The sequence below is a fragment of the Sinocyclocheilus grahami genome, unplaced genomic scaffold (genome assembly GCF_001515645.1).
Source record: "Sinocyclocheilus grahami isolate Dianchi unplaced genomic scaffold, SAMN03320097.WGS_v1.1 scaffold1036.1, whole genome shotgun sequence".
NCBI lineage: Eukaryota > Metazoa > Chordata > Actinopteri > Cypriniformes > Cyprinidae > Sinocyclocheilus > Sinocyclocheilus grahami.
In genome coordinates, this window is record NW_015506215.1 from 606,042 (window position 1) to 617,723 (window position 11,682).

The following is an 11,682-nucleotide window of genomic DNA, read 5'->3' on the forward strand; positions in this document are numbered from 1 at the left end:
TTCTACATGGTCCTCACAGATCTGGACATGAAAGCCAAGGTAAAAGACACGTAACTTGGCACGCATTACATTTTCTACATGGTCCTCACAGATCTGGACATGAAAGCCAAGGTAAAATTACAATTTCACCACTTTAAAGCTCTCTTCTTCCACAGTACTTTTTAGGGGTACGTGAGGTGTGCCAGCGCAAAGCCGAGTCCTGTTTGCAGACAGCTGGAATAAACAAAGAAGCCACTGTGCAGTCAGGCAGTGGATAGACAGTAAAATCTATTGAAAATCTTCAGAACCGTAGTCAGTCAGACACCCACAAATGCTGAGTTAATTCTGGGCATGTAGTGTTTGAACTGAATTGTGAGAGCTGAATGTTGACGTAACCAACTATGTTAATAAATAAACTGCCCACAAATAAACATGAATCATCACGGTCACTGTAAATGAGTCTTAGTCTTTGTTTTAAGAACAGGTTTTAACATCCATATTAATTTAATTATGTATGCCTTCATTAACTGGCATTATAAAATAAATAAAATTCATAGCAGATCTAGCATTTACACTAAATGAAAGTGTTGAATTTACATAAAGAAATAAGTTGATAAACATTTAATTCAAAAGAATAATCATAAAAAATACAATTGCAAAGTCAAAAGAAATGTGACATTGGACTGCGTTTTGGATTGCATTCTTGCTTGAACAGCATATTTGTTGTGGTTTGCAGAAAAATGTCAAGAATTCTTCACAGCATTCTTTTGATTTGACACACAATTTTGGGTTTGGCATTCTTTGCTGCTCAAAACCTATTGAGAAATCCCCTTACTAGTGAAGATACTTGGTTTCTAACCCTCTATGAAGCTTGTTTCATGTATCTTTTTATTTCCAGCAATATTATGAGGTGCCAATTGCGATGAAGGCTGTGTTTGATTACATCAACACGTTTTCATCACGCATCAGAGAGATGGAACAACTGAAACGTGATGGGGTGACGTGTAAAAAAGAAGACAATCCAAGATCATTGGAGAACTTTCTTTCCAGGTAGTTCATAAGCATTTTCTATTGAAAAGATTCATTGCTGGGAATCTTACAAGTAATGTACTGTTCTAAAGATTTTGGGCTACTCGATTTTAGGTTCCGCTGGAGACGCAGGTTGTTTGTCATATCTGCACCAAATGATGAGGAATGGGCCTATCAGCAACAGCTCTATGCACTAAACAGCCAGGCGTGCAACCTGGGTAAGAATAACAATAACTAAACCTTGGGATGTCACTGAAGGAGAATTTTCGATAAAAATGCCAGATAACATTATTGCACATAAATACACATTGCATTATTGGGGAGAATTTTGACTACAGATGGACCTTTTTATTCTAGAATCTCTAGAGGGTTTTGCATATGTTTCTTTCTCGTGTCTCAAGTTTGCCAAGATAATATCTCACATTGATTTTCTCTTGTCACTCAGTGAAGATTGAAACCAGATCATTGTTACTGTAGCTCAGACTAAGCCAGCTCTCATGAACTCCATTGAGTTATGAATTTGGAATTTTTCTTGGTATTATTCCCAAGAACAATGTGTATTTGTGATGATACTTGCATTCAGAAATGTTTCCCAGAAAATAAGCTTGACACAACAGCGGTGAATGTTTGCCATTTTGTCTCTTTCCCAGAAATCCTGACAAACACATAACTTATGTAATTAAATTTTTGATATAATTTTTATATTATATAGCTCTGCATAGAGTAGGTGAACTTTATTGACATTCAAATAGTATATTTATTAGTGGTGAAGTGTAACCTCATGGTCTTAGTCAAATTCCACATCAAATGCCTGTGGAAATCATAAAGAGATGTTCCTAGTTGTGAATAAACTAGTTAATAGCAATTAACAACTTAGGTTTAAAAAACTGAGGCTACAGGATTCACATTTGATGTATGACTGTGAGTAATTTGTTGTGGAACAAAATGTGAACGTCTCCTGAAATACTGTTAACCACTTGCCTTAATTTACTCATAAATTCTAAACTGCTATTCCAAAAAACATTCAGAAATTACCAGAGGGAGCTCTCAGAAAATTAGCTTACAAACTGACGTCACATCTTTACTCGGCTCTATAAAAATAATAATTATGTGGCAGAATGTGAAAAGATCTTAGAACAATTGCAGTGTTTGACAGGCATGAACCAAAAAAGAAATAACTTTCTCCTCCATTTAAACTGACATTGGATTTGAATATGGCTGTCAATTCAGACTTAAATGTCTTGAGAAACAGCTTTGTTTATTAATACATCCCACACATATTCTATTACCAACAATCTGTAAGCTACAAACATGCCCCTTAAATGGCCTAAATGTCAGCAGGGGAACATTTAAAAACTCAGGGTGGTGTTGAGATTTTAGAAAAATTATTTCTGTCTTGGTCGATTTGCAGGTCTTCGCCATGTATCAGTACTGAAGCTGGTGGGCACAGAGCTGATAGACATGGGAGGAGTGTTGGATCTTTACCCCATCAATGGTAAGACCACTGATGTTGAAACACTAGCAAAAAAAAAACACTTCTGGGAAGTGAGACTTACCAGTAAACTCCTAAAATCTGGTCTAGACTTTGAGGTGCGAGAAGACCTTTTAACAGGTATGTAAACACTTGTAGCAATGGTTTAAAAAGCAGCTGAAAAATCAGATGCTTACTTATTGTGGTCTTAGTAAACATATAAAGCATATTGTTTTGCTCTTGTAGTAAACAAATTCTTAAAGTCTAGATGAAAATATACCTCAGAACAGCCAGGTGTTTAGTTTAGCGCGTTAAGGGTTAATCAGCGCGTTATGTTAGATGCGGTGGTGTTGTGTTGACACTGGCTGCTCAGTCAAAAGCAGCCAGGAGCCCCTCCCTGCATGAGTCAGCCTCTCCAGCTCCGGCCGGGCTCAGAAATGACCAAACAGTTCTCACAGGAATAATATTTTTTACAGGACAGAAATGAAGAACGGCTCAGGTGTTTACATATTTTCCATCATTGTTGAAACTTCAGACATTTTTGCGTTCACTGGCACCGAGGCTCCTGTGTGTTTTGAAAGGCTGCATCAGCAGTCTGTCTGATGCATTAAGATCAAAAAGTGATTCTGTAAGCTGTATTTAGAGTGCTGACCCATATCTAGGCAGGACCCATATGTAAGATGAAAGCAAAGTCAATATCTGACAAAACATGTTGGTTTTATAAAAATAAATCTGGTTTCTATGAAAATGTTCTGTAAGAGATTCTTGTCATATTATGTATGTTAAAAAGCCCTTTATTTAAAGTCAGATGTGCATATATTTGCTAAAGGAGTTTTGCTAAAGGATTGAAAAGATGGTGGAAATTTTTATTTAATTATGTATCGATTTATTTATTTTGACAGTTCAAAAGTTTCCTAAAAATCCAAGTATTTTTCCATGGTACCACTGCAGTAACCACCACTGATTTTTGATGGCTCCATTACTTAGTCAATATTTAAATGCTTTGTGCCATTAAGAATATATATATTAAAAAAAAGACACTGTTGTACAATTTTGTAAGACAATGATATTTTTTATTCAGCGAGGGTGCATTTAATTGATCAAAAGTGAAAGTAAATACATTTCATTACAATTAGTATTCAACAGGGTTGAAAAGAGGACAAAAATCAATTCAGTATTCTCTTAGAAAGTGCATAAAGTACTTTCTGTGGACAGTGAAAGCAAGATTTTTTTTAATTTCAGTAAAAGCAAAATTTAGGTATAATTATGTTTTATATTACCCATTAAATTGCAGTGATGATGAATGGTGACATGCACATCGGCTCAGCTAAAACAAACCTTTTAAAATAAAATTGTTTTGCATTACGCACTGAACTCAAATCTATCAGATAATGTGAAGTTAAGTATCCTATTAATCACTGCTAAGTCATTTGTGGTGAACAAATGGCACGATTTTCTGTATATCCACCATATGTTGTTTATGTGCAGCTGCACACCTGTTTTCTGACACCCACGTTTATGTGTTTCAGGAAGTGCAACGGTGGAGCGCGAGGGCATATCTGCCACTCTAGTGAAGGACATTAGAAACTATTTCCAGATCAGCCCCGAGTACTTCTCCATGCTGCTGGTGGGAAAAGACGGAAATGTCAAGTCCTGGTACCCATCCCCCATGTGGTCCATGGCCATCATCTATGACTTGATCGACTCCATGCAGCTCCGCAGACAGGAAATGGCTATCCAGCAGTCTCTAGGCATGCGCTGCCCGGAGGATGAGTATGGTGGCTATGGCTACCACCATGGCTATCATGAGGGGTACCAGGATGGTTATCATCAAGGTTATGGTTATTAGGGTTTACGCTTTCATAAAACAGTGTCAGGGTAGGAGATAACTAAAAACTTCCCTTTTAACTGGTTTTACATTTATCGTATAAAGCTGTTCATTTTTAAAGATGCATCTCCTCTGCTACACATCTGTCGGTGTATATCGTTTCACATCTATGGACAATCTTTTGTAGATAAAGACGTTAACAAAACATTTGTATTTATTGGATGTCTTCTCTAGAAGAAGTGATCGTTTTTAAAGGTCACAACCTGCTTTTTCTTGTTAAACTATGTTTTGATATTGTTACTCTATATTTAAAGAGCACTGTCGCTGTATGTCTTATTTATAAACGTATTAATTGTACTTTAATTTCAATAAAAATATATTGTATTGCTATCATGCCTTTTGATATATGTTCCAAACATCACAAGTCAACTCTATTTTTAGCGGAACTTTTGTAGAATACAGCTGAGATTTAATTTTAAGTGCTTACTTTATGTGATCTTTGAGTTTCTTCCTCCCTTATTTTATAAAGGCACTCAAATATAGGCATATCAAATATCTGCTTAAGCACTATGTCAAATGTAGTTTGACTTTTTCTTTGCTTTGCTCCTTCTGCTGGTCAATAATATATTAGCAGTTGCAACAAAATAGCAGTATTACTAAGAACTGAAATGAAAACTACAAATATTTTAGCATGTAGGATTAAAATACGGATGTTTATTATTGCAAAAATCCAAGTATTTTTTTAAAGGTCATATGTCAACAAATACGACATCATGCACAACATGGCACATGCTTTGAAACATAATTATATTCCCATTACAGAAGTACATTAAAATTTAAACAAGCTCCTCTTACCTTAATACCTGCACCGTCACTTTATGTCTTTCAATGAAAACTACAAATATTTTAGCATGTAGGATTAAAATACGGATGTTTATTATTGCAAAAATCCAAGTATTTTTTTAAAGGTCATATGTCAACAAATACGACATCATGCACAACATGGCACATGCTTTGAAACATAATTATATTCCCAACTAAAATAAAAAAACAAATAGTCAACTATTATATGAAGGAACCAAGAATAGTCCAAACAATAAATATGAAAGTAACACTTTCACAAACCCCCATGAGTTTGATACATGGTCATAATGTTTACACAGTTTGTAAGAGAAGAAAATAAACAACTCTTTGATCCCTTTGCATGTCACGCAGACATTCCATGTGACTGAAACAATTATCATTCATTATAATAAATTTACATAATACATGTAAAGGCTGATTCCAGAATATTTACATGATAATTAGAGAGATGGGTTCAAAACAGACTCAGAACGATTCTTCTTCAGATTCGCTCTCTGTGTTAGCCTTGGTTAGTCTCTCCAACTCCTCCCCATCCTAAAATAAAAACATAAAACACAATCATGAACTACCACATACATTCTTTTCAGACCACTGCAGAAAAACATCACAGCTTTTAGTGACTATAGATATATCTTTAAAGATAGATAATAGGTGGTACTATCCAATGAAGAAGGTTTGTATAAGTTCTGGAATTTTTTTGTAGGGACCATTCATACAGAAGATAGCCTTGCATTTTAAAAACGTGAGAGGCAGCAGAATGGAAAAGAATGCAGGCCATCAAAACATTGATAAAAGCATTTTTAAATGTTAAAAAAGTGCTCAAGCAAGACAGAAAAACGGAACAGCGACGGAATAGTCAAACACACTGCTTCCAATAAAAACTCTAAAATGTATTCAGGATTAACTCCAAAGTGTTTACAGAGTAATTTAATTGTCTAAAAGAACTATGGCATGAGGAGCGTATCAGATTCAGTGGATCTTATATTTGATACTAAGAACTTGTGTGTCATTATGGATTGTCCTATTCTGCATTGTGCATTTATGAACTGAGATCTGATTCCAGGGATTATTTATTAATAAAGATGTGACTTTTACTCACAGTAGGATTAATTTCATACAGTTTGTTGTTGTACACTGATCCCACTCATTTTGGCATTTGTTGATTATGTACAATTATATACAATTTGGGTAAGATTTTTTTTACAAGTGCTGGGTAATCATGGGATGCAAGACATGACTTTGAGGCTGTTATTATTAGGAATTTTTTCTAGTGTGTAGTCTTTATATATGGGCTAATGCTTAGATGATTGCATTGGCTTCAGCGGTTAACCCTAAACTCTGACTGCAAATTCTACTTCCATGTATATGATAATTACGGACAAATGCGGCTGATGTTGGTTCGCCAGACTTTAATCCATCTTTATATAGGTATGTATAAAAAAAGGTTTTGGTCACACTTTAATTTGAGGTCCAATTCTCGCTATTAACAAACCATTAACTACGACTTTTGCCTCAATAAACTGCTTAATAGTTAAATTAGTTGTTAAGTTTAGGTATTGGGTAGGATTAGGGATGTAGAATATTGTCATGCAGAATATTTGCTTTATAAATACCAATGAACAGCCAATATGTTAATAATAGGCATGCTAAAAAGCAACTAGTTAATAGTCAGAATCAGTCCCTATACAAAAGTGTTACCAACGTTTTCAGAAAGAAGCTAAAGTGAACTATTTTCCCATTCTGCTGTGTCTCACAAGGGTTCTATAATAGTTTTATAAAAAGTGCCAACATGCTACTAATCGAATTTCCTGCTGTATAATATATTTGATCTAAATAATGCAATAATCTAAGGTAGGGCTTTGCTTCTCCAAATTGTGTTGTCATTATAGAGAATTCAGGTTTCTTACTCATCCTTACTTAATTGGATTATAGTTTGCCAGACCTCCTCTACAAAGAGCTCCTTGTTTAAACTGTCAGAGTGCACACTTAAAAAATTAAGGTGGAAACTAATAACTCGTATGGAATAAATGATCAGCTGAGATACAAAGGGACCTTTTTAAATCTTTTAGAATCTTTCAAAATGACTCTTACCCCTCTTGACCTCTCAAACACCTCGCCATTGATGACCCTGAGCCTCTCCTGCTGTAGTGCGTACTCTGGATCCTTCAGTTTGCTGCTGTGGTAAATAAAGATGCCTAGCAGTACTAAAGGCGCCTGCAGGAAGAAATCCATCGATGGACGAAAGTCAAACAGGAAGAGAGAGAGCGCAGTGACGATGACTGTGGTGATCTGGCCTGTAAGCACATGGAACATGTTATCACGGAACTTGAGAATGAAGGCCACCGACAGGCCTAGGGCGGCTGTGACGAAGACCAGTGCGATGGAGAAGACGTTGTGTCCGTAGAGGAAGCCGCAGTGTAGCGTCAGGTCACGATAGTCAGAGTGCAGGAGCAGCGTGAGGCTGTTGAAGATCAAACCGAACATGTACAATTTGCTGTTCTGGATGAAGATGCTCTCCACTAGCTGCTCCCCCTCCTTGAGGATCTTCTCATTGTAGATGTTGGCCAGCGCAGAGATGAAGCATTGCAGCAGCAGCAGGACGTAACCCAGGCCGAAGCTGTTCAGCTTGTGGATGAGCGGGCTGGCCCACAGCTCATGTTTCCAGTATGTTTCATTATAGTTCTGATGCTCTGGCTTGGGGTGGGCATATTTTAGGCAGCTGTTAGAAGGGGTGGAAATGTGGGCTGGGTGGATGCCATGTACAGCAATGGCGTGCTGGTCACCACTGCCAGTCGTCAACGACACAATGGACAGGAACAAAATGATCAAAGATGCCCACTGCACCCAAGACAGGCGCCTCCTGCAGGTCAAAAAATGGAAAGTCAGTAACAGATAAAAAAAAACAAAAACAAGGATATTAAACAGATATCAAGAAAAGATGGTACTTACTTCAGCACAACACGGAAGAGAATGGCTGTTGTAAAAATTACAATGTTGGAAAACATAACTGCCATGGCCTATTAAAACATGAGAAAAATATGAATGTTGTAGTCGTTCATAAGTTTGGGGTCAATGCAATTTTTTCTTTGAAGGAAATTAATCATTTTTCTCTGAAAGTTGATCAAAAGTGATAAATGCATTTATAATGTTACAAAAGACATCTATTTCAAATAAATCAACTTTCTATTCATTGAAGAATGTATTATGGTTTCCACAAGCATATTAAGCTGCACAACTGTTTTTAACTTTATTATTAACATTGAGCACCAAATCAGCATATTAGAATGATTTGTGAAGGGTCATGTGACAATGAAGACTATAATGGTTGCTGAAAATTCAGCTATGTCATCACAGAAATAAATAAACCTGTTATTTTAAATTGTAATAATATTTCACAGTATAACTGCTTTTACTGTATTTGTAATCAAACAAATGCAAAATACCATCTTGCAGGTCCCAATTCATTTAAAGCTTATAAATACATCTATTTAATATATACATTTACATATTATTATTAATATATACATACACATACATTTACAAACCCAATTCCAAAAAAGTTGGAGAAATTTGAAACTTCCACATTCCATTCTGTTTTTATTCACAATTTGTACAGTGTCCCAACTTTTTTGGAATCGGGTTTGTAAATTAATGTATTAATTTAATTACTATATATATTTTTTTTTTTTGTATAAAGTAGTAAATGCAAAGAGTTACTTTCCAACTAATATTTATCCATAACTATAAAATTTTAATAATTCAACGTACAGGTTGCAGATAGGTCATCACATAGAAGATTATGAGGTTATCAAGGAAGTAGAGGAATGCAGGAACGGACCATTTCAGGTAGCTGAGAAAAGAGGCGCCAGATGAACACCCCAAATCTTTATAAGAGCGGCCCTCTGGAAAACAAAAGCAATGATTGTAGTTCCATAACAAATAACATATACAGTAAGCTGAAATAACAACATGTATCTAGAGTTGGGAAGGTTACTTTGGAAATGTAATTGGTTATAGATTACAGGTTACCCTATTTAAAATGTAATAAGTAGTGTAACTATTTCAATTACTTTATTAAAGTAATGTAACTGATTACATTTGATTACTTTTCTAAATTTCAACTGTTAATTGGGGTGGTTAATCCTTTTGAAACATTTAAAGCAGGCAGGGTTAACCTTACAGTATAGGACTCAACAATGATTACTGTCAGACTTCTCAAAATCCTTCATCACTTGAATTAAGATTATACAAATTTTTATTTAAAGCACAGCTAACACAAAATCAGACTTTAGCACCTCTTTTTACTTTGAGATCATTCCGAGGTTAAATAAGAAATAGTTGAATAGCTATGATACTGTTTTTGAAATCAAATCTTTGCATAGCTACGACAGGAAACACTGGCATCTAACAATGCCTTGGAAAAAAGTTCATCTTAAAAAATAAAGAATGCATATACATAAACCCAAATAGCAAATAAAACAAAATAAACTCCTGAAACATTGGTGTCTCATATTTTAGAACAGTCAATGAATCAATTCATTGAAAGAAATCAATCAGATCTGTGAAAACATTCAGATGCAACCCCCTTTGTAATCATTAACATTACACATGTTTTTCTCAGTAACTGTAACAGATTACAGTTACATTTATTTTGTAATTAAATTACATAATTCCGTTACATGTAACTAGTTACTCCCCAACACTGCATATATCAATTCAACAGACTGTATATACACTTGCTTAGTATGTTAATGAGTATGGTTTGAGAAAGTAATTTTGGGACAATGAATCCGACTCACCTCGAATGACCACCCGTACTGACATCACTAAACAAAATACTAGTTTGATGGCCTCTGCCATTAAATTCACAGATGCAGGAAGAAAGTCATATTTGTTTTCTGTAGGTAAGAAAAAATTAATTAATTGCAACAATATTTAAAATGCACATTGCAAAAAGTAAACTATTGGTGGGAAGGAATCATACATCAAGTTGCTCTATAGTGGTGTAATATTATGTTACCTTCATTGGCCGAGAATTTTAGTAACAGGATGCGACTGGTTCCCAAGGTGACAAAACCCAGACCCAGAACCAAAGTGTAGGCTGAAGATCTTGAGCACAGCCGTGAACAAGGACAGCAGCAACGGCATAAAGAAGAGGATGAGGACGGGGCCATTATGGACAATGTAAGCCGAACCTGTTCAATAGGAGAATGAACAGGATCACTGAGAATACATCAGACAATCATATCAATCACAACAATGAAGCACCAATAAACATTTTTTTCACGAAATAATAAATTAAATAAATTGGTCTCTCCAGCACTTTCACTCCACAAATACCACTTTGTCAAGACGTGTCACCTTCTGTAACTAGCGCTTTGTTTTCAACATGATTCACAAGCACAAATGATGAGCCAACCAACAAAACATGCAGACATGGAGTCATGGTAGGAGGCATGACTATTGTGTTTCTGTGTTTCAGTGTTTACAGATAGTTCAGAATGGAAGGAACATGAACATTCTGTCTTTTGTGAAGGCAGTGACATTGTTTTAAACACAATGTTTTAAATATCACATCTGTTAGTACAGCACTGTTTAAACATCAAACTACAAAATGCTAGATGAAAACTATAGAGGATTATGACATTATCTTAGAAATGACATAGAAAAAGTCTAAATACATTCTGAATGTAAAGAAACACCAATGCTAAATAATTTGCAACCACTAGATACACTAGAAAGCAAAATTATTCTAAAATTGACAGTGGTGTGGTTCATCACAGTAATGGTGGAATTCAGCGTGATTGTTATGATGTTCCCGACGCAAATAAAAAAGAAGTGCATCATCCAGTTCAACGTCAGCATATTCACAATGTATCTATTATAATGTGAATGTGGTGATAAAGCACAAATAGATTCCTAATCGGTGCTTTATTTACCTACCCATATGTTCCCACTTGAACTAACAACCTGCCCCCACGGCTTCCGTATCTATGCGCATGCGTATAATGAAGCTATGCTACCGTTTGGTTTAACGTTGCAGGGCAACACGCTCTGCTCATTAATATTAATTAGATTATACTGACATTCATTGGTAGTATTCCAAAGGAGAAGGCGTGGCTGGCTAATGAATATTAAAATAATCCTTAGTCACAGACTAGTACATTTCCCCGCAGAGCTAGAAAAAAAAACGATTTGTTTGTTGTTTGTTGGATAAGGAATAAACTGTTTGAATGTGGGCAGAAAAACAAACAGTGTAAAGTTAGCCTACAAGAAAAAAAGTTTAAGCATATTTTTTATATACGTTAGGGTTGTAAATAGGCCTATAGTATTTTGCTTATGTATGACTGAATAATTGAGTGCTTTCTTTTCAAATAGCAATGCCTAAAATGAGCTGTTGTAAACATTTTCCAGTCACACGCTTTTCTCATTAATATTAATTAGATTATACTGACGTTCATTGGTAGTATTCCAAAGGAGAAGGCGTGGCTGGCTAATTAATATTAAAATA

The 11,682-nt window shown here is 35.4% G+C and overlaps 2 protein-coding genes across 6 annotated transcripts; one reads left to right on the forward strand and one right to left on the reverse strand.

Moving 5' to 3' along the window:
• The first annotated feature begins 28 nt into the window (after nt 1-28).
• On the forward strand, nt 29-4,675 carry LOC107565956 (coiled-coil domain-containing protein 80-like). Of its 2 annotated transcripts, none has more exons than XM_016251305.1 (5): nt 29-39; nt 878-1,029; nt 1,123-1,226; nt 2,420-2,503; nt 4,009-4,675. In XM_016251305.1, exons 2-5 carry the CDS (start codon nt 902-904, stop codon nt 4,326-4,328), a joined length of 636 nt encoding a protein of 211 aa, XP_016106791.1. In that variant the 5' UTR covers nt 29-39; nt 878-901; the 3' UTR covers nt 4,329-4,675. The 2 variants fall into 2 exon arrangements, with proteins under 2 accessions (XP_016106791.1, XP_016106790.1); XM_016251304.1 differs by lacking the exon at nt 29-39 and adding an exon at nt 78-111.
• A 694-nt stretch (nt 4,676-5,369) lies between these two features.
• LOC107565955 (probable UDP-sugar transporter protein SLC35A5) lies at nt 5,370-11,177 on the reverse strand. 4 transcript variants are annotated; one of them, XM_016251302.1, is made up of 7 exons: nt 11,115-11,177; nt 10,192-10,366; nt 9,971-10,069; nt 8,940-9,073; nt 8,121-8,188; nt 7,263-8,031; nt 5,370-5,705 (listed from the first exon to the last, which is right to left on the reverse strand). In XM_016251302.1, the coding sequence occupies exons 2-7, from the start codon at nt 10,343-10,345 to the stop codon at nt 5,637-5,639; spliced, it is 1,293 nt and encodes a 430-aa protein (XP_016106788.1). In that variant the 5' UTR covers nt 10,346-10,366; nt 11,115-11,177; the 3' UTR covers nt 5,370-5,636. The 4 variants fall into 4 exon arrangements, with proteins under 4 accessions (XP_016106788.1, XP_016106787.1, XP_016106785.1 ...); XM_016251301.1 differs by having other exon boundaries at nt 10,192-10,394; nt 11,115-11,169; XM_016251299.1 differs by having other exon boundaries at nt 10,192-10,394; nt 11,111-11,145.
• Between the last annotated feature and the right edge of the window lie 505 nt (nt 11,178-11,682).